Below are 23,402 nucleotides of genomic sequence, written 5' to 3'. Positions count from 1 at the left end.
AGATGATGGAGCAGGGGCACCTGGCTGGCTGTGTTGGTTGAGCGTCCGACTTCAGCTCAGGTCATGATCTCACACTCCGTGAGTGCAAGCCCCGCGTCTGGCTCTGTGCTGACAGCTCAGAGCCTGGAGCCCGCTTCAGATTCTGTGTCTCCCCTTCTCTCTGCCCCTCCCCTGCTCATGCTCTGTCTCATTCTGTCTCAAAAATAAATAAAAACATTAAATAATTTAAAAAAAGAGATGATGGAGCAGTATATTTTAGCAGGAGGTGATAGGTTTTTACTTTACTAAACAGTGCTAATAGCAAATAGAATTGGAATCAGGGAACTACTCACTTTGAGGGGCTTCCAAAAAGCCATAGTATTGGGGGCGCCTGGGTGGCGCAGTCGGTTAAGCGTCCGACTTAGCTAGGTCACGATCTTGCGGTCCGTGAGTTCGAGCCCCGCGTCGGGCTCTGGGCTGATGGCTCGGAGCCTGGAGCCTGTTTCCGATTCTGTGTCTCCCTCTCTCTCTGCCCCTCCCCCGTTCATGCTCTGTCTCTCTCTGTCCCAAAAATAAATAAACGTTGAAAAAAAAAATTTTTTTTAAAATTAAAAAAAAAAAGCCATAGTATTGATATTACATACATTACAGTTCCAGAACTCAGCCTTGCAGAGAGGCAGATATTTTGTTTGAACCCCATAAAGGCTTTGGAAGTCATCCGGTGTATGGCGCGAAGAACCTGGGTTCCGATGTCAGACAGCTCAAGGTTTCTCGGTCTGCCCTCTGCTAGCTGTGTGACATTCTACAAGTCGTACGACTCCTAGAATTACTGCTAGTGAAAACGAGACTATCTCATATGTATTGAGTTTTATGCTCAGTGCTTTATCATGCCTTATATTTATTATCTCATTTAATCCTCATGTAAACCTTGTGAGAGAGGTACTTTATCATCATTTTATGAACGAGTAGAGGGAGAACCTAATTCTTCAAGTACACACAATTAGCATAGGATCTGGGGCAAGAAGCAAGTTGTTCTGCCTCCGTGTTCCAAATTTTAGCCACGGTCACCTGCCTCTCTGAGCCTCAGTCTCCTTGTCTGCAAGGTCAAAACAATAACTCTCCTGTAGGGTTGACATGAGGCTCAGAGATCATGGAATAAGGCACAATGCAGTGACTGCTTCTGAAGCTGACAATTCATCATCTCTGACAGCAGTATTGCTATTAGCAGTGATCATAATATTAATCAGTTTCTAACAGGAAGGAGTCACACATGCTTTCTTCTTTGCATACATATCTCTGTGGACAGAGCCAAGCTCTACTCACTTAAGAAAAGCTGGTTGAATTACTACAGTTTCATCAGGGCCAACGAGCAGGGTCACCAGTGACTCAAGCACCTGATTTGTGACCATTTGGATGCCTGCCTAGAGGTATCAGCCCTCTAGTAACATGCTCCTTTCTGTAAGATAGCTTTTCTCCTTCATATGGGATGTTAGCCATGAATCTGGGTCCAAAATCCACACGTGGTATAATTTGTGTCTTTAGCTTCTTCCCGCAAAGAGAAGATTTTCCTGCTGGCAATGCTAGCTGCTATTTTGGGATTTTGCCCAGGAAACTCTGTCAACTTATCTGATCCTATAGCATTACATACATTTTTACAGACTGTGGCAAAATCAGAAATCTCTGTGCAAGCAGAAGTCTGTTCAACAGTCTGCACTCAAATGCCAGTCCTTTCTTAAACACTAACAACTAACAGAGAGCAGCATTGCAAAGCATCAGTCACTACATAATTGTGCACTTAAGGGCTGGAAGGTGTACACATTAAAGATACACCTTTTTGCTATGGAGCTACTTTTATTTGTTTTTACTTTTTTTTTAATGTGTGTTTATTTTTGAGAGAGAGAGAGAGACAGAGCGTGAGCAGGGGAGGGGTAGTGAGAGAGGGAGACACAGAATCTGAAGCGGGCTCCAGGCTCCAAGCTGTCAGCACAGAGCCCGATGTGGGGCTCGAACCCACCAACTGCGAGATCGTGACCTGAGCCAAAGTCAGACACTTAACCAACTAAGCCATCCAGGTGCTCCACTATGGAGTGACTTTGAGGCTACACATACAGAATGCAACAGCTGCTGTCCAAAGCCTCCCTGCACCAAGATGCTTGTCTGGAAAAGCCAAGCCTGGTCAGACCACTTCTATTCCTCAGAGGACCCTGCAAGTTGTCTCTCTTACCCCACAGCACGTGGACAGACAAGGAATGCACAATCCATGTCTAGAGCCCCTTCTGCTCCTGCCCTACAACCATGATGGCTCAAAACCATAGGTCATATGAATGGTACTTGGCTAGTATGTCACACAATTATTTGAACATGCTACTAGGCTAAACTCTCCATTTCTTTATTTTTAAATGTTTATTTGTTTGTTTGTGAGAGAAAGCACCACCTGCAGTGTGTGAAGCAGTAGTGGGGAGGGTAGGGGAGGTGTCCTCTGGGTTCCTAAGTGGATAAAGCAGGTTATCTTAAGCACAGAGCCTAAGAAAGGCTGGAGCCTGCCTTGTTAAGAGCCACACCCACCGCTCTCCACTTAAACTTGATTATTTGACAAGCCTGCCCCAAAGCTCCCTGACAGGGAAATAGAACAGACTCTCTGCTGATTACTGCTTTCCTGACAGACTTGAAAGACACCTCTGATCCATGAAAGTCAGATATTATCTGCAAGGACTTATCTTATCTTTCAAGACTCTAATCTTTCTAAATAGGCTTGTTTCCTATCTGTTCAGCCCTTCTAGGAAGCTCCGTGTTTTACTTCTAGTAACAACCAACTTTTTACCCACATTTGATCTTGGGCCTCACTTCACTTCTCTTGGCCTGCTTCCTCATTTGAAAAATGAGACAATTAGACTAGAAACAGGTCTCCAGCCCCTTGTAATTCTAAGGTACCCTAATCTGTGACTTCTTGGTGACACCTTACTGCCTCATGCTTAATAAAACTATCCGGATGTGATTAGACGAGCAAATAGCAGCGGTCAAACTAGTCTACCTAAAACTCTCCAAAAGCAGAGGTGGTTGGCAAAATTTGGGATTTGAACAGTTTCTGAGAATCTCCCTCAGTGTCCGTGTTTACCCATAAAAATACCATGGCAATTTTAATGGGCTGAAAATTTTATGTAAAGGATGAATATAATACGTGAATCTCTTCTGAAATCTGCACCTTTTGTTTATATCGGTGCTGAAGCAAGGTGTCTGAGCATAGCCTGATCCAGGAGAGACTGAAAATCACTGCTTTGGGGGATGCCCCTGGGACCAAGCTGTGAAGCATAGGGAGAAATGTAGGCAGCGAGTTCCTCTTCCCAGCCCCACCACCCTGCCTTTCCGTTCCCTCTGCCCTTCCTTCAGAAGCCCCCTCTCACGGAAGTTCCCCAGAGGTAGGCTGCTGTGAGCTGGAATCATACCCTCAGCACAAGATGCTCATTTACTCTCCTTTGTTCCAATCCAGCCTGACTGACCATTGGTAACCTGTCCATTACCATTTCCAGATAAGTGCATTTTAACTGCCTTCCTTTGGAAAACAGCTTCACATAAATCAGTGGTTCTTAATGCTTTCAGGCCTAATATCTGTTTTATATTCCAACTATTTTGTGACATCTCCTTCATGAAATGCAATGAAAATCACAGAAAATATAACTTACCTACTTACTATATAATGCCAAAATTATTTTTATAAAATGGCCATTAGAAAAGTAACTTTCTAACTGAGGCTGGGTGGCTCAGTCTGTTAAGCATCCGACTTCAGCTCAGGTCATGATCTCACAGTTCATGGGTTGGAACCCCACATCAGTGTCTGTGCTGACAGCTTGGAGCCTGGAGCCTGCTTCGGATTCTCTGTCTCCTTCTCTGTCTGCCCCTCCCCGACTTGTGCTCTGTCTCTCTCTATCAAAAATAAATAAATGTAAAAAAATAAAAATAAATAAAATAAAATAAATTTAAAGAAAAGTAACATATTTTTCTCAAATGGGTGTTAGAAAAGTAACTTCTAGTAATATATTTCAATATGTAAAGCTTAGAAGATGTAATAAAGTAGCTCAATGTTTGCTCTATACCTAAAGTCACAGGAACAGCCACAAATAAATTATTGAACTAGTGACAAATACCAAACCCTGCTCACTGGTCCCTAAATGCCAGTAGCATCTCCCAGCCATTTATTGTGACAACCTCCTGCCCATAATTTATTTTTCAAATTGCCTTTTAACACCCTAGATCGATGATCCTGATGTGAGAAGTTTATTCAGTTTAGCAACCTCAAGAGAGGTATTTTGGTTTAAAGAATATTTTTCTGCCTCTGTCACCATGCAACTACTCTGTCCTTTCCCTATTTTTTTCCCCAAAGACTCGGGATATGCACGTCACAGTGCATTACAAGCTCAACAATACAAATTAACACTTATGGAGTGCTTCCCACATGTCAAGCACTTTTAAAATACTTTTGTATGTATTAATTTATTTAAACCTCATAACTCCATAAGTAATATTATTATCACTATGTTCCAGGGATGATAATAATAGGCACCGAGAAATTAGGCAACTTGACTAAGAATTACACATCTAGCTACATCTAGCTTCTTGTGGAAATCAACTCCTTTGATTATTATAATGTATTTTTAAATTGTTTTAATGTATGTTTGTTTGTTTGTTTGTTTGTTTAGAGAGCAAGCCAGGGAGGGGCAGAGAGAGAAAGGGAGAGAGAAATCTGCACTGCACTCTCAGTGCAGAGCCCCATGTGGGGCTCGAACTCATGAACCATGAGATCATGGCCTGAACCAAAACTAAGAGTTGGACACTCAACAAACTGAGCCACCCAAGACGCCTCCTATAATGATGGAGTTTTATAATTAGCAAAGCACTATCTTTGTTTTTATTTTAGGAAAGAAACATTTCAGGGATGAAAGGATGTTTCTTTTTCCAGAGCCCACGTTATCTAAACGTTTGAAATTTGAGCCCATGTTTTCTTGGCTTGCTTTATGCTTTCAGCACGTAATTAGGTAGCTTTCTTAATATTTTCATTCAGTTGTTTCATAATGGATTTTCTCTTCTTGGCATGTCATCTATATACGAAATTGCAGCTCCATTCATTTAAAGACTGGGAATGCAAATCTTTTTTCTGCACTCTTTTTTCATTGCCAACTGTCTTGCATTGAAACAGGCTTGTTTCAGCTGAGTTAAGAGGATGGCCTAAAAAGCACGTTCTGTGCAGAGTGGAGGGACATGTGGTCAGGACTCTCCTAAATGTGTCAGAAATCACAGTCCTGCATCATTCAGGGAGGAAATGCCTTTCTGCCTGGAAATAGCCACAGAGTTGTTTTAACAGATCATTTTTATCAACAGTTTAGGGTTGAACTTTTTACCTTGATGTGGCTGCTTGTAGGGACAACAAAGTAACGTATTCGAAGCAAACCTACAATGTATTTATTTTTCCTTTCAGAGGGAAAATGATCCCATCTGATCTTGAAAGAAGGATCCTTGAAGCCAAACAGAAAGTAAGTTTTTGTAGAGAGTTAACAAACCAAGGGTACATATTTCTATTTTCATCCAGTGGAGAACACACTGTGGCTTTGTTTTAAAAAGAGGACTCAATTCTCAACCTCCAAGCCTTACTGAGAATGTGGGATTTTGCTTCCAATCACTGTTTATGTCTCTGAGTTGTAGACTCTGCTTTGGAAAGGTCTAAGTTGCTCTTTAAATAATATACACTGTGGTAATGCACATAGTGATGCTGTAAGAATTTCTAAAGCATTTGTCTTTCTCTGTGCTGAGGGTTGACATTAAACAGACATACATTTGAAAGATCATTTTCACAAGTGGAAAACATCACAATGTTAACGCAGCATGAGTTACCGCTGTATGGGTATTTGAAAGGGGCCAATTTTTCCTGCCTACAAATATGGATACGATTGGCTCTCTAAGCATCTTATTTTTTAGGAAACAATTTAGAACTCTTGGAAGGAGCAAGTTCTGGAGACCTAGAAAGTCATTTACATCTCTGGATGGTTTGCAAACCAGAGAGCTTGTTTGTAGAACTCCCTTAAATGTAACTTTTTTCTTTTTTTGAGAGAGAGAGTGAGAGCATGAGGAGGGGAGGGGCAGAGGGAGAGGGAGAGAGAGAATCTTGAACAGGTTCCATGCTCAGCACAGAGCCCGACGTGGGGCTCAATCCTACATCTCTGGGATCATGACCTGAACCAAAATCAAGAGCTGGATGCTCAACCGACCTAGCCACCCAGGAACCCCTAAATGTAACTTTTAGTGGATATAACCTACAGTTCCTAGTTCAACAGAAAACATACATTTTATTATTATCAACTCAGGAAAAATTATTCCTCTTCATATGCCTTTTTTATTTCCTACACAGTGGCCAGAAGGTTCCCCTTGTTTCTGAAGTAGAACTACTCCTGTTAGCACAAACCATAAGATTAAACCTTTGCTGCCACCTAAAGACAGATTCTGTAACATCCTGTCACATCTCCCGCTATGTTCACACCGTTTGAGACATTCTTCTACCTTCTTCCAGCAATTTTCACTTAGCCAGGGCCAGAGGACTGCTTAGATGGATAAGAGTCATGGCTTATTATATAGTCTCACATGAACCCGTCCCGCCCAAGACACCAAATAAATTTATATCTGAGAATTTTCCAACTAGGAATAATGGGCCGGTCAGATTTCCTTCTCTTTGTTCTTTTGTCTGCTCACTCTAAAGGACTGTTACAGAAAAGGAAGACCAGAGAGTGGGCCAAGGTGGGGGGGGAAATCTACCTGGAATAAATAAATGGCTTGTGGGCACCACAAAGCTTCCTCACCTATGGGTCCAGTGCAGCCTCTTCTGAGAACCAGAGTGTCTATTCTCATAAGACTGACTGACAGGTCCAACAGAATGGCCTGGAGAACTCAGATCCTGGAGAGTGAACATCCTTCCAGGCTCCAGGGTGTCGATGATCCTGCTGATGGTTCCAAAACTGCAGATGATGGGGGAGAATTTCTACTGTTTTCATTGGCTGTTTGAAAAAATTCTCAAAGCCCTATTTGACCTTATTTGGGGCTTTCTCGTTTGCATAGGGATTTGTTCCTTTCCTTGTGAGTGCCACAGCTGGGACCACTGTGTATGGAGCATTTGACCCCCTCTTGGCGGTCGCTGACATTTGCAAAAAGTACAAGATCTGGATGCATGTGGATGTGAGTATCCCATAGGAACTGCCACTAAAATGTCCTTGCATGTTTATTCATTTGGGGCTCGTGGAATGAAGTCTGTCTTTTCTCTCTTTTTTTTTTTTTCCTTTGGGAGCTTCTTTTTAGAATAGGGATATTTAAGATTTTAAGATTGCAGAGACAAAGCAGCACACAACTCACATAGCACACAATGTTGACTAGAGGAAGTTGGAGGTTGATGATGCGTTAATGTTCCCAACATGATAATATTCTCATTTCTATGACCAGTATCCAAGCTGAGCACTTAGCTCTCGGTTCATTGGCCCATAACATCCATGGAGGAATGCAGCCTACATACGTACATACACAGTCACACACATGCAGATTGTACTTCCCTGTGAGAATGATCAAAAAGGCATAAAGGAGTTACGTTTCCATGGGAAACCCAAAGGATAAAATCTCAAACTCAAGTCAGGTATTTGTATATTTGGAGAGGAAAGCAGACTTGACAGCTTGCTAGGAGATATGGGACACCAATTTCCAATTTCTTAGCTGGGTCACTTAAGAAGATATTTCATATTTGAAATGTTTTGACTCCAGGCCTGGGCACACTAAAATGAAGATGTGCCCACCAAAGCATTTTCAAATGAAAAAACGTCAAGTTTTCCATGGACAAAATGAAAAGATTTAAACTTCAACTGTTGTAAATCAAAGTCTGGCTCAAAGATCAGCTGTTACCTGCAAAATGTTTGTTACTAATCCATTATTACTAACTAAGGATGAGCCAGGTAAATTTCCACTATCCCAGTGTTATCCTGCATGGCGGGTATCAGTCTTCTTTTCCTTCCCTGATTCACAGTGTGAGTTGTTTCTTAGGCTACCAATGACCCCATCCGTTTTAGAAATGAAGACACTAACAAAAGGTTGAACAATTCCAGTAGCATTATGACCTGGGTCTCAGAACTGGAGAGCCTGTTAAACCTTGCTAGCTGATTCAGGAAGAGGATTAACCTGACAACATTAAAAATAACAATGTCTGTGTCTCCTAAACCAGCAGATGCTGCTGTCTCCCCTCCAGGATTTCTACTTAAAATAGAGAGATTTCTTAACCAATCGTATTTGCTTTCTTTGAAACATATCAAATTTAGCACTTACTCGTATTATCTTAAATGTTTATACTTTTATAATTAGATTAGAAAAATTCTTAAAATAGTACCCATTTGAAAAATTGGATAATTTTTCAACCTGAAATTATAACAAACTAAAAAATAAGTAAATAAAGCAATTATACCCTAACAGGTGGGGGTTTTTTTCCTTAAAATTATCCCAGGATTATTTTTACCCACAAAGAATGTCAACATTTTCCAATGAATCTCCATCTTGACATTTTTTTAAAAGAGATCACTACATCAGTACACTAATTCAAATCTTCAAACTTGAGTACAAATTTTTAAAAAAACATGTTCCTATCGCTCAGGGAATTGACTGGTACACATTCTTCCTGCTTGTTTCTTTCCTTCTTTTTTGGGTAGAGAAATTATCTTATCCAAAAGTACACATTAGTAAAATAGGATCATGAAGCTGCTTATTTCCTCTGGAATTATCCAGACTCATCAAAGGAGTTTTCCTTACAACTCAGAAGCAGCCTAATGGGTACCTAGCTCATCCTCTGTAATGCCAACTGGGGAGACAATAGGGTTTCTCATTTTGAGATCATGAGTTTCATTAGCACTATGAGTGGTGGTGATAAGTTGAGGAAAGGATCTTTTTTCTTATGCAGACAGAAAAAATGTGCCCCCCAATTTGTCTCCTTCCACTTGTATAAATGTAGTGTGGAATCTAAAATCTTAGAACAGCCCCCAATTTAAGCTTTGCAAGTCTAGTACCAGAATAAGGTGGCCAACCCCCTAAATTGCCTGGGGTTGAAGAGATCACTTTCACCCCACAAGACTATCACTGTTCTGGAAGACACCAAACTTTAAAAATCTAGGCAATGAAAACCCACTACCTTTTTCCTTGTATGATCTTCCTTTTGCAGGCAGCTTGGGGTGGGGGATTACTGATGTCCCGGAAACACAAGTGGAAACTGAGCGGCGTGGAGAGGTATGCCCATTTTTCTTGTTAACTACGTAAAGCATGAAAGCTAAATATAAAAGCAAATTACACACAATTTCTAAGAACTCTTAGAATACAGGTGAGCCCATTCTGTGCAGTGTTTGTGTGCCTTGTCTGTGTGGTCATTGACACATGTGTATTATGTGTAAACAACAAAAAGAAATCAAATTCCCATATCAAGTGGCCCAAGCAGAATGTTTCTCCAATAGAGATTCCTAACTGCAGTCCGTGGTTGGCCAGAGGACTCAGGAATGACCTTCCTAGAATCTCTGAACCAACTACCAAAGTTGTTTAAAACCTCTTAGCAGGTCATAGTTTTCCAGGGAGAGGATCTGTAGATTTCATGCTCCATAAAAGGATAATATTGACCGCTTTAAGGAAACCAATAAGTAAATTTGCACCCTTATAGTTTATTAGTGTTGCAAGCATGGGTCTGGGGTTTGATACAGCCCACTGAAAGCAAGACCTACTTGTGATAACATCATCTCATGGTTATAATTCCATGATAATTTTTTTTTACATAGTTCTGATTGATGCAGCAGAGTACCTTTTCTTTTTTTCCCCAAAGACTAAGCAGTAGATGGTTGAGAAAAGCAAAGGAGGTTATATTTGATTAGCATAAAACATATGCAAGTCTGAAGAGAAAGGAAAAAAAATTATAGAATGCAAAATCAGCCCCAGGCTTTGCTGACCATGTGCAAAGGAAGCTCAACGTTCCCAGTTCTCCCATTACACCGTGGCAGGTCAACAGCAATGGTTAGCTCTGTCACTCAGGCAGCTGAGAGAGCCTGAGTTCATCCGAGGCCAAGTGCCCCCCATGCCCTGCCAGTAGCCAGATGCTGCCCAGGAAGAGCTTCCCACTGGCTCTGCCCCTAGACATCTTGGCACAACTTCTGTTCTGGGACGAGGAGAGAGGCCAGTGGAGTGTGGGAGCGTCTGTCAGCACTGGTCGTGCAGGCAGCCAGACCAGAATGAATGCGTGAGGCATGCTCTGCAATACCCAGGCCCATTCACATGCAGAGAGCCCGTGAATGTAGAAAGAGGGGTGGGGGTTACCAAGGCAGAGTCAGGGGCACACTGCCTGATTCATGGAAGACTCGAGATAGACCAGCTGAGGCTCTGGTCAGTGGGATAGCTGTCCCTGAGTCTGCTGGCTGGGGTCAGTGCCCAACTGTAGAACTGCTTATGCTCGCTGATCGCTGGTACCCATTTAGGTGTGGGAGGCTGAAGGCAGGCATAGCCCGCTCCCAGAGTGAGCCGGTCTTGGCCTCTGCCTCTAGTCCTCAGGTGCTTCTCCCATGCCCAATTTCTTTTTTCCCCGTGAAGATCTGAATGAAACCAGACATGTAAGGAGGAGGCAATGCACTAAGCAGGGAGAGGCAATGCACTAAGCAGGGAGAGACAATGCAAAAAAAAAAAAGAAAAGAAAAGAAAAGAACAGCTTGGAAGGTGCCTGCTCAGATGATCAGAACAAGAACAAAATTCTCGTGCTTTTGAGAGAGGTGGCCTGTACACAGTACTTCTCTCTTCTTTGAGTTTCTTTCTCTCTAGCACAAAAAGTAAGCATCTATTATTGTACCTTTAATACACCTGGGACTCCAAGTGCTGAGAGTCACAGAGCGTCCTCCGCCAATGATGACTTAAAAGCTCACTAAATTACTTACCCTGAACCTGGGAAAAATAAACACCCACACACTTTTGTACTAAAGACTATTATTTGAGAGCAAAGCTTAGAACATTCACTGTGGAACATAGAGTCTGTTCCAATAGCCATAGTTCTTGAAACGGTATTATAACTAAATCTACTAAGTGGGATAGCGAAATATGAAGTCCCAAAAAATGAGGGACTGCCACTTGTCTACCTGAGAGCATCCATCTTGCTGACTTATTAGCAAAAGGCACACTATCTTTGGCAAATAAGGTTGTAGGGCCAGTGGAAAGCCCTGGGCATAATGTGTATGGGCCTAAGTTGAAGAAAGAAATTTGCCACACTTGGGAGTATACATTTTCTCAAAGATTCACTCTAAAGTGGAGGAAATCCATGGATAATTCTTGTCCCCAGATCAAGAGGTTCCCCAGTGGTCACAGGGTCCCCTATGACATCCTTATAACAAAATGGCGCGTGTAACCAGAGCCTGCCTGGCTTCCCTTGGAGTGCCTACCAAATTCTCAGAAAGCAACCTTCTTCCTCGCTAACACTGTCAAATTTTCTAGAGATGTCATAGCTGAGAGGACTTGCCAAAAGCCCTAATACTCCAAAGTATGCTTCTGTGTGATGTAAACTGACTCCTTTAATCCCTCCCCACAGCAGGTTGCTGCTTACCTGTGATAACCCTTTGTGGTGTCCCACTCTCCAGGTTTTCCAGCCCAGCTGGAGGTCCTGGCACGCCTTCTACCATATTACCAATTATTGCCCTCATCCCTGCCCCGAGAGCTATTTAGAAACTCAATTCAGTAGCTACTAAACCTCTGCCATATGCAAGGCACAGCGAGAGAACAAAGACCAACGTGGTGTGAAGCCTGTTTTCAAAGGGTTTAGAATCTAGTAGGGAAGAGTGACAGTCAATAATGGATTAAATTCAAGGCAGAGGAAGTAAAGGCTCAAGAGACAGACAAGCGAGCTGCTTGGCAAGCACAGAGAAAGGAATGATTCCTACTCAACAGGGTTATTAAAGGAAGGCTTCACACAGGGGTGGGCATTGGCGCTTCATGAGATGGAAGTGGAAGAAGAGCATTCAAGGTGAAGAGCTAGCTAGGACATGGAGGTTGGAAAGAGTCCTTGGAGAAAGTCCAGATAAGTTTGGTTGGAGCCTTAGACGGACTCATGGAAGTGACTAGTAAGCTCGTGGAGTGTCCACAAGTCCTGCCCAGGGAGTCTTGGTGGAGAACTTGCCTCCTGGGCCATGTCAGGATCAACAGAAATCCCCGAGCTGAGAATCACTGCTGTAGGAGCCACTATTTCACATGGAGAGCCTTGGATTTCAAAGGTTGGGGGCACAAAAATGAAAGCCCCTACTGTGGCTTTCAAAAATGAAACCCATGGAGGGGTTTGAGGAGACGAGGCGGATTACCTCACCTGCCGTTTGGAAAGACAGCTATGGATTCAGGAGGAGATGGAAACCATTGAGCTTTTGGGAATGTCCAGGTGAGAAGTGGTAGCGGAGGTGAGAGAAGCTAAGGGTGCAAACTGGGGCAGTAGCAGCAGGGAGGGAAATGGGATGAACCCAGGAGTGTCGCTTCCACCAAAAAGGACAAACTATTCACAGAGACTTGCTCGTCTATGGGACCAAGTGTGATTTTTTTCTTTAAGTTTTTGGTTCTTATTTCTTTAAACTTTCTTTTTCCTTCCTTCTTTCTTTCTTTCTTTCTTTCTTTCTTTCTTCTTTCTTTCTTTCTTTTTTTCTTTCTTTCGAGAGCAAGTAGGAGAGGGGCAAAGAAAGAGGGAGAGACAGAACCCTAAGCAGGCCCTGTGCCATCAGCACAGAACCAGATGCAGGGCTTGAACTCACAAACTGTGAGATCGTGACCTAACCTGAGATTAAGAGTCAGATACTTAACCGACTGAGCCACACAGGCACCCCAGGACCAAGTGTAATTTGAAGAACAAGGACTTCTGTTTACCTCCCTTGCTTCTGAAACATTGTATGTGTGTGTGTGTGTGTGTATGTGTGTGTATGTGTGTGTGTGTATATATACATATATATATGTAATTAGAGTGTGATATATATATCACACTCTAATTACACGAAGAGCATTGTACATTACAGAATGCTTAAACACTATCTGTACGCAATACTTTCTTTTGCCTTACTTTCCAATACTTTAAGAAATTCTAGAGACTTTCCACCTTGGCAGATTTTACAGTCTTGCATAATATGTCAAAAGGTATGGGGGACATTTTTTTTGTAGATATCTTTGACCAAGCTGACATCTTGAAACATCTTCCTTAAAAATTACAACAAAATCTAGCACCAAGGACTAAAGAATAAAACACTTTATACAGAGATTATTATTATTATTATTACTATTATTTAAATAAAGCTGCAAGGGGTGATGTCATGAGAGCAGGAAAAAGAAAATGATACTAAAACACTGAGGTTTGAGAGCTGGTTGTGTGGGAGGAAGACAGTGTGAGGCACTGAGGCACAGAACACACAAGAAAGGATAGATCTAGAAGGATGCGGAGGGGGTAAGTTAATGAGTTCGTGTGGGGTCTTCTGAGTTTGAGGCACAAATGAGGGCACAAGGATATGTCTTAAGACAGCCCTAAGGGATTCATTTTTTCTAACTTAAAGTAAATCACAGAAGCCACATAACTGAGTCTCACAGCAAACACTTTGAAATGAACCTGAGGCTGTTTTTCATAAATTGCCAACATTTCTCAAAGAAACTAACGGCACATCACTGAATCACTGTGTGCAGCTTTTTGCCATGTTTGTGAGGCAGCCCCGCTGAGAGAGAGGCAGGACAGGAGACTCAGTGACAGGCAGTTGTGAACCTCAGCAGCTTCTACTCTAAAAAGACAAGTTGGCCACTGCATAGAAACAAACACCTCCAGTCAGAGAAATGGAGAACAGCTATTGTCTTCTCCATCAGGTGTCGTTATTAACAAAGCTGAGTTTCATCAGGATTAGTTATATAGCTGTAGAATATTATAGAAGCAGCATATATATATATATATGCTTCATGTCACCAAGCATGGAAATGATAGAATTGAAACTGATAGCAAAAGCCAACCTTATTTAATGTTTACCATGTATCAGAAGATGAGCTGGGCCTATTCACTGATTCAGATGAGATCCCCAGGCCAGTAGGCGTTCTCCGACTGGCCAGCTGACGCCCACCATTCATCAGGTAAACGAATGAGACTGTCCCAGCTTCTCATTTCTTCTCAGTGTTCTTGCACCTTGAGAGCTGAGAGGAGGGTGAACCCAAGTATTTTGTTCCCTCAGAGGAGGGGAAGTAATTTCCCACACTCCGGAGGCAGCTGCCATGGCTGTTCTCCTTTCCCTCCTGCTGTGAGTCTCTTCATACTGGGGTCACACTCATGATTCTCCGCCCCAAGGATCCCTCAGGCTCTCGGAAGACATGCACAGAGGCCCACCTTGCAATGGGAACTCATTCATGGAGGGAACTGCTGCTTTCCCTGGAGCTGGGGGAGGAGCTAATTGAGTAGTCCAGAGAGAGTGAGGGAGAGAAGTTGAATGAACTTGAAGAAGGCTGCAGAGATAATAACACTTGATCTGAGCCTTAGAGAATAAATAAGATTTAACCAAGTGAAGCAAAGAGAGATGACATTCCAGAAAGAGGAAATGGTATTAAGGAGACCCAGGAGTGTGAGTATAGAGTTTTCTGAGAATGAAAATAAAATAGTCTGTTGTGATGAAAATGGGTATGGAAAAGCGAAAGAACACAAGACTGGACACGTGGCCTGGGCTCACCCTTGAGGGCATTATTATTATTATTTATTATCATTATTATCATCATCTGACCCAGAACTATGCTTTAGAGTTTTCAGATAGCATAAATACCTGGCAATCGCTGATGGGAGAGCATTGTATTTCTCAAGTGTGTCAGGACAAAATAGATTGAAAACTGCTGTAGGGGCTATAGCATATCCCACCTGTGGTCCAGAAGGATGTCTGTGGGTTAGAGAAGAGATGGAAATGGATGAGCTAGAAGCTGTTGTGAAAGGAAACTTGGGAGAAACGTCATGATCAATTGAAGAGGAAGAAGGAGAAGCTGAGTGAGAACAAAATTAAGCAGTGAAATGAGCCACTGTGATAGTGTCAGAAACATGAACAATGGAGGCACACAAGGACAGCCCTTCACCTGCATGGTGCTCTGCTCCTTGATGGCCAAAGGCAAAACCCTGGACTGGATGATCCCAGTCCCTCAAAGGGGACCACAGGGAGGCTGGCTGAAATCCTGCATGGAAGCTAAGGGCGCACAGCGTGAAGATGCCGACCCTCGCCTATTCTCTTTGTAGACAAAGAAAAGGTTGTAGATTTAAGAGCCCACTTCTTGTTTTGTAAAGTTAGTGTCATCTGGGAGTCTGAGAAACAGTGCTAAGAACACTGAAGCTCTGTTGTCCCAGCACAGGACCTTGTAGTCTGAGTCTGCCACGGGTGCCACCCTCTTAACTTCATTTCTTTCCTTTAGGGCCAACTCTGTGACATGGAACCCACACAAGATGATGGGCGTCCCCTTACAGTGCTCTGCTCTCCTGGTTAGAGAAGAGGTATGTTTTCCCTGACTCATGGCCCAGTCCATCCATGGAGTTAAGTAGAATAAATGTGTGTAGTAACAGAATCAGAATACAGGATGATTTGACAGCCTGGAACAGCGAGCCATCTCCAAAAAGGGCAAATTGTTAACAAGGATGATTATGAGGTCCTCTTATGTCCAAGTATAGGACGGTCATAGTTTGAGTCTACAAGACAGGTATGTTTCATACATGGCTAAATTGTACTTGTGAAAAAAGGCATAGAACATTAGGTTGTACTTGGCAGGGTCAACAATGCATCAAGAGAAACTTAGCATTCAAAAAAAAGTAATGGGTCTAAAAGAAGTGGAGTCACACAAACAGAAGGTTACTGAAGGGGTTGTGGGGAGGGATGGGCTAAATGGGTAAGGGGCATTAAGGAAATCATTGTTGCACTATATGCTAACTAACTTGGATGTAAATTTAAAAAATAAATTAAATGAAATGTTAAAAAAAAAAAAAAGAAGAAGAAGTAGAGTTCCAGGATGAGGAAGGTGGTAGTCTCCCACTGTCCTCTAGATAAACCATGCCTGAAGCCATTTGCTTAGGTCAGTGCCAAATTGCATATGGGACCCCACCAAGCTAGGGTTTGAATGGTGGGCAACAATTGGTGAACCTGTGACAGATGTGGTTGAAATAAGCAAGGATGTTTAATCTAAAAAGAAAAAGAAACTTCAAAGACTGAGAAGATGGCATCCTTCACAGTTTAAATGACTCAAGCGGAAGAGATTCAGTTTCTTCAGGGAACTGGGTTTGTAGCACTGGATGGAATGATTTGATGGCACAATCAGAATATGCCATGATTGAAGTTCTGACTTCTGGTCAATAAAAGGAAAGCTTTTCTAAAAATTAAGCTTTCTCCAAGGTAGTGAATGCTTTGCATAGGAATAAATTCACCACCGGGGGTAAGTGACTGGAGATTGGACAGACACTTATTAGTAAAGGGAGAGAAAAGATTCCTTTATTGAAAAAGAACAGAATAAAACCCCTAGGATCCCTTCCAAATCCAAGAGTTTATGATGCTCTGACAGCATGTTCCTTATTGAGATATAAGGAATAAGGTCATTGTATAAGACCATATTAAGTATTCTGTGATAAGAGAGTTCTGGGCTCACAAAACTTGGGATATTTTAGGGGTGCCTGGGTGACTCGGTTAAGCGTCTGACTTCGACTCAGGTCATGATCTCACCGTTTATGAGTTTGAGCCCCGCATCAGGCTCTGTGTTGACAAGTCAGAGCCTGGAGTGTGCTTTAGATTCTGTGTCTCCCTCTCTCTCTGCCCCTCCCTTGCTCATATTCTCTCTCCCTCTCTCTCTTTCTCTCAAAAATAAATAAACATTAAATAAAAATTTAAATAAAAATAAAAAAGATTTTAAAAACTTGGGATATTTTAAATTGAAGAGTTAAAAGCAAGATTCATTACTTCAGGGCATACCAGAGCCTTTAATAGGTGGATATATATTGCAAATATCTTTAAAGAAGGAATTTATCAGGTAGAGTTTCCTAAATTTATTTGACCATGGGAATTTCTTTTACAACTATTTTATAGCACAGCAACTATTACTATATTTAAAATTGTTTGTAACAGAGGTGACTGGGTGGCTCGGTTGGTTAAGCATTGACTCTTGATCTCAGCTCAGGTCTTGATCTCAGGGTCCTGAGTTCAAGCCCCATGTTGGGCTCCATGCTGGGTATGGAGCCTACTTAATACAGTTTACAACATAATGGTCTATAACTTTTTCATGGCTTGGAATCAGGATATTATCAAGGCCCTTTATGTGAAAAACGTCACGTTTACTTATCCCTTTGTGCAATGAGACTGGTGCTGGCCAACCTTTAAGAGGTCATGTGTTTTGGTTTCTTTTAATGTTTATTTATTTATTTTGAGAGGGGGAGGAGGGAGGGAAGGAGACAGGGAGAGAGAGAGAGAGAGAGAGAGAGAGAGAGAGAGAGAATCCCAAGCACCGGCACTCCATTACTGCATTTTTATACTCCATTGCTTGTGGTAGTTACAATGGGATATTTCATTGCCAATGATAATTAATTAGACTCAGCACCAGAAGTTTAGTATGGAACATGGGTGGCAAAGTGACCGAACTATTCCAAAGAACAGTGAATGAATCATGCTCTCTGACTAAAGCAGCACTGCTGGTCTCCTCACCAGAAACCCCACCACGTTTTAATTTGTCACGAACCACAGGAAGCCTCTGACTCTTTCATTATCTACAGTACAATTGTGTTTTTACAGAACGTTTGGCATTTTTTTCTCTTGTGACTCATGGCAAATAAAGAAAAGACTAAAATGTGATCATCTAGTTAAAGTTAAAAGTGAGAGTTCTTTAAAAAAAAGAATTTATCCAAACTAACACAAAATGTAATGCAACTAAAATTGTAAGGAGACCCTGAAAGACCAGATGGTAGGCAATAAAACTGGTCTCAACCCTATAGTTAGGGCTCCTTTTGCAGTAAAATTCATTGTTATTCTTTTGAGAGTGAGGGAAATTAAATAATTGTAATAGAGTGGTAAAATGACATTGGATTTGAAAAAGAAAATTCACTTGAAGGCCAATAAAATTGAAAGTTGCCACAGGTGACTCCATTTTGTTTCATGGTCACAGAAACTCGGCATGCAAGCTCACAAAAAGGTGTACCAGTCCTAAGGGAGACCACCCCAAAGTGTGGAACAGTGGGTAGAGAGGACCAGCTTCTAGTGGTCCTTTCAAAACATATGACCTCGGGGCATCTGCGTGGCTCAGGCAGTTAAGTGTACCACTCTTGATTTAGGCTCAGGTCATGATCTCACAGTTCATGAGACTGTGCCCCGTATCAAGCTCTAAGCTGAGTGTGGAGCCTACTTGGGATTCTCTCTCTCCCTCTCTCTCTGCCCCTACCCCCGTCCCCCTCTTACTCCCACTCTCTCTTGCATGAATACAAAATATATGAATGAACATTTTTTAAAAATACAGTACTGAAGCTCTAACCACTCTTGAGAGTGGAATATGGCATTTCAAAGATTGGTTATTTAAGACATCTCAGAATAATGATGTCTTTATTTTTTTAGATTTCAGCATATAAAAATAACAATAAGCTATCTTAAAAGCTATGACTTCCAAAGAGAATTCAAACCATAACAGCCAGATGATAAAGTATCTGAACTAAGTGTAAATGAAACACTAGAATAATCACACTATTAGTATTTTACAAAACAAAAGTTTCTAAAGTATTTTAATTACAATAAAACCAAAACATCAGGATATTCCTCAAAGAATGAACATTATACTCTGATTATGATTGTTTTTGAATAAATGCATTCTTGTAAAAAGGAGAGTAAAAGCATATATTTCACTGTTGTTAACCTGAAGTTACATTTGACCCTGAGCCATTTATCCCACAGGGTTTACCTACCCCAACAGCTCATCCTATCTGGATATTGGCCCCATCTAAAAAATTTGATTCTTATTGCTTTCTTTCTCCAGGAAATTCAGTGTCCCTTGCAAATTTTTTTCTTAAAGTCCCCTGAAATTACCACATTCTTATCAATAAGGTTGCTTATGTTTGTGAGTAGTTTTTTTATATATTTGGGGGCTCCCGTATTCAGCACATAGACATTTATAATTGTTAGCTCTTCCTGATGGATAGACCCTGTAATTATTATATAATGCCCTTCTTCATCTCTTGTTACAGCCTTTAAAGTCTAGTTTGTCTGATATAAGTATGGCTACTCCAGCTTTCTTTTGACTTCCAGTGGCATGATAACTAGTTCTCCATCCCCTCACTTTCAATCTGAAGGTGTCCTCAGGTCTAAAATGAGTCTCTTGTAGACAGCAAATAGATGGGTCTTGTTTTTTTTATCCATTCTGATACCCTATGTCTTTTGGTTGGCACATTTAGTCCATATACATTCAGTGTTATTATAGAAAGATATGGGTTTAGAGTCATTGTGATGTCCATAGGTTTCATGCTTGTAGCGATGTCTCTGGTACTTTGTCTCACAGGATCCCCCTTACGATCTGTTGTAGGGCTGGTTTAGTGGTGACGAATTCCTTCAGTTTCTGTTTGTTTGGGAAGACCTTTATCTCTCCTTCTATTCTAAATGACAGACTTGCTGGATAAAGGATTCTCGGCTGCATCTTTTTTCTGTTCATCACATGGAAGATCTCCTGCCATTCCTTTCTGGCCTGCCAAGTTTCAGTAGAGAGATCCGTCACGAGTCTTATCAGTCTCCCTTTATATGTTAGAGCACGTTTATCCCTAGCTGCTTTCAGAATTTTCTCTTTATCCTTGTATTTTGCCAGTTTCACTATGATATGTCATGCAGAAGATCGATTCAAGTTACGTCTGAAGGGAGTTCTCTGTGCCTCTTGGATTTCAATGCCTTTTTCCTTCCCCAGATCAGGGAAGTTCTCAGCTATTATTTCTTCAAGTACACCTTCAGCACCTTTCCCTCTCTCTTCCTCCTCTGGAATACCAATTATGCATAGATTATTTCTCTGTAGTGCATCACTTAGTTCTCTAATTTTCCCCTCATACTCCTGGATTTTTTTATCTCTCTTTTTCTCAGCTTCTTCTTTTTCCATAATTTTATCTTCCAGTTCACCTATTCTCTCCTCTGCCTCTTCAATCCGAGCTGTGGTTGTCTCCATTTTATTTTGCAGATCATTAATAGCATTTTTTAGCTCCTCCAGGCTGTTCCTTAGTCCTTTGATCTCTGTAGCAATAGATTCTCTGCTGTCCTCTATACTGTTTTCAAGCCCAGCGATTAATTTTATGACTATTATTCTAAATTCACTTTCTGTTATATTGTTTAAATCCTTTTTGATCAGTTCATTAGCTGTCATTATTTCCTGGAGATTCTTTTGAGAGGAATTCTTCCATTTCGTCATTTTGGATAGTCCCTGGAGTGGTGTGGAACTGCGGGGCACTTCCCCTGTGCTGTCTTGAATAACTTGCATTGGTGGGCGGGGCCGCAGTCAGACCTGATGTCTGCCCCTAGCCCACCACTGGGGCCACAGTCAGACTGGTGTGTGCCTTCTCTTTCCCTCTCCTAGGGGCGGGATTCACTGTGGGGTGGCGTGGCCCGTCTGGGCTACTTGCACACTGCCAGGCTTGTGGTGCTGGGGATCTGGCCTATTAGCTGGGGTGGATCGGCAAGGTGCACAGGGGCGGGAGGGGCAGGCTCAGCTCGCTTCTCCTTTGGTGATCCGCTTCCAGAGGGGCCCTGCGGCACCAGGAGGGAGTCAGACCCGCCGCCAGAGGGATGGATCTGCAGAAGCACAGCGTTGGGTGTTTGCGAGGTGCAAGCAAGTTCCCTTTGGGATTTTGGCTTGGGGATGGGTGAGGGAGATGGCGCTGGCGAGCGCTTTTGTTCCCCGCCAAGCTGAGTTCTGTCATTGGGGCTCAACAACTTTCCCTCCCGTTTTCCTCCAGCCTTCCTGCTTTCCGAGCAGAGCTGTTAACTTATAACCTCCCAGATGTTAAGTCCCGCTTGCTGTCGGAACACACTCCATCCGGCCCCTCCGCTTTTGCAAGTCAAACTTGGGGGCTCTGCTTGACTGGCGGGCCGCCCCTCTGCCCTGGCTCCCTCCTGCCAGTCCGTGGACCACACACCGCCTCTCCGCCCTTCCTACCCTCTTCCGTGGGCCTCTCGTCTGAGTCCAGAGAATCCATTCTGCGAGTCTTCTGGCGGTTTTCTGGGTTATTTAGGCAGGTGTAGGTGGAATCTGAGTGATCAGCAGGACACGGTGAGCCCAGCATCCTCCTACGCCGCCATCTTCCGCAAATTTTTTTCTTAATACTTTTCACCACAATATAAATCTGATGGAATACCTGACCAAGTCAGTAGAGTTTCCTAAATTTTCCCTTCTCTTCTAGGGGTTGATGCAGAGTTGCAACCAGATGCATGCTTCCTACCTTTTCCAGCAAGATAAACACTACGACCTGTCCTACGACACTGGAGACAAGGCCTTACAGTGCGGACGCCATGTCGATGTTTTTAAATTATGGCTAATGTGGAGGGCAAAGGTGAGCATGTGTAGATTGGCTGCATGTCGACTAAAGACAGAAACTGTATCTGGTGGCCCTTATTATGAGATTAAAAACTGATTTCCAAATTGCAGATTACCCACGATTAAGTTTCTTTAATCCTGTTTCTAGATATCTGCCTTCTGCAAGGGCAAGAACATAAGCCAAATTGCTTCTAACGCTCACTCCTCTAGAAAACAAATCCAGGCTGCTTTATACGGCAGGACATCTGGATTTTTAAGAGGTGTTTTGTTATTGTTGTTTTGTTGTTGTTGGCTCTCAGCTCTTGGTTTTTACCCAGTGATTGATCCCTCAGGGTGGTTGGTGCCTTCTTTTTGTTTGGAGGACAAAAGTGAAAAGTCAAAACCCCACCATGATAGCTTTCTTTTGACATTTTAAGGGATAACTGTTATGCCCAGAATTCGTGATCCCCAAAGACCACCAGGGAGCCGAGTCCGATGCAAAAGCAAAAGAGCCTTTATTCGAGCTAGCTCGAGCTCAGTCCCCTACCTGCACCGACGCAGCGGTGAGATACCGGGGAGAGAGAGCGAGTTTCAAAAGCACAAAGGTTTTATAGGGGTCTAGGGGCAGCCAATTGGCTGGGGAAGGGTCAGAGTCCTGTTACGCAGGTCGCTGGGCGTGTTTTTATCAGGAAGTTTGAACGGGTGAGCGGGAGGTTACTCAAGGGGAGGAGGCGCAATCTAAGGTTTCTGTGATTTTCCCGGAAAAGGGGTCATGTCGGGGACATAGTCACTCAAGGTGGAGAACACAGAACAAGATGGAGTCGGCCGGCGTAGGCCCACCCTTTCATTAACCTCTCATGATAAAGCTTTTTTAAAACTCTGGAACTACCCAGTAACCTCCATTTGTTCAGCTTCTCTGTTGACCCCAGTATTTAACTATAGATGATCACTCCTCTCAGGGATAGAGCCTCTGTAAGTAAGGGAATACGGTACTGGCTGGACCTAATTGCTGCCCTTTCAAAGAGCATACCTGGTTGCTGAAATGTAAGCGGGACGGAAAGGTCCAAGATCTTATTTTTAATTTTGGCCAGATTCCTAATTTCAATGTCACACATCAGTAACTTCCCACCTGGTTTCATTTACCTCTCACAGGAGGCAATGGTCAGAGCAGCTGGACATGCCAGAAAAACCCAACTGCTAGAAAAACCCAACTAACTGAAAGGGTGCACGAGGGAACCTTGACAAAGGAAACAAGAAAAGGAGAGTTTAGAGGAAGGCTGGCACTCCCTGAGGTCCTGTACATTTGGGAGAGGGGCCCCCAAGAGTTATCTGTGAGCTTTCTCGGGAGCCTGCACAAGCAGGTGGCAGTTCAATCCCAGGGGACACAGAAATAACTCGGTCAGCAGGAGTGAGACCTGCCAGGGTAAGACCCAAGAATGTGCCCTTCCCCAGGTCCATGTGAAAAGGAACCATGTCTACGGCGATGAGTTCCATGTGCTGTTCTTTACAAGATGTTTCTAAGTAAAACTGAATGCCTTGAGCAGTTAAAGAGGTGGATAGCTAACAAGAAAATAAGGGGGCTTGGGAGTGAAATAATGCAGTCAACAGCCATTTTATGGAATCTTCTTTAAATCCATCCAGGAAAAAAGGCAGTAGAAAGATGGTCTCACTTAATGCAGAAATAATTCTTACGTGGTTTCCAGGGATGGCTGGGCTACATATTCTTCAGACAAGCCTCTGTAATAGTATTTGCTCTCACTGAATTTCCTCTAAGTGTTGCTAAGTATCCATCCAGCAGCTGCCTGCAGTCGTTACCTCATAAACATGGTATGAGGGGTGGGCTTCCATCCCTTGAGCCGGGCAGGGGCCCC

General features: G+C 42.7%; 1 protein-coding gene across 1 annotated transcript in view; it reads left to right on the top strand.

Moving 5' to 3' along the window:
• GAD2 (glutamate decarboxylase 2) overlaps positions 1 to 23,402 on the top strand; it is an 84,592-nt gene that overhangs the window by 44,761 nt on the left and 16,429 nt on the right. Inside the window, exons 9-13 of the mRNA XM_040451180.1 lie at positions 5,450 to 5,504; positions 7,078 to 7,194; positions 9,206 to 9,270; positions 15,445 to 15,523; positions 21,419 to 21,568. Of these exons, the coding sequence (XP_040307114.1) occupies positions 5,450 to 5,504; positions 7,078 to 7,194; positions 9,206 to 9,270; positions 15,445 to 15,523; positions 21,419 to 21,568 (466 nt within the window). The remainder of the gene's footprint in view (positions 1 to 5,449; positions 5,505 to 7,077; positions 7,195 to 9,205; positions 9,271 to 15,444; positions 15,524 to 21,418; positions 21,569 to 23,402) is intronic.

Source organism: Herpailurus yagouaroundi, unplaced genomic scaffold, assembly GCF_014898765.1.
Source record: "Herpailurus yagouaroundi ecotype Mexico unplaced genomic scaffold, PumYag 203, whole genome shotgun sequence".
Lineage (NCBI taxonomy): Eukaryota > Metazoa > Chordata > Mammalia > Carnivora > Felidae > Herpailurus > Herpailurus yagouaroundi.
This window is presented reverse-complemented; position numbering and strand designations above follow the sequence as displayed.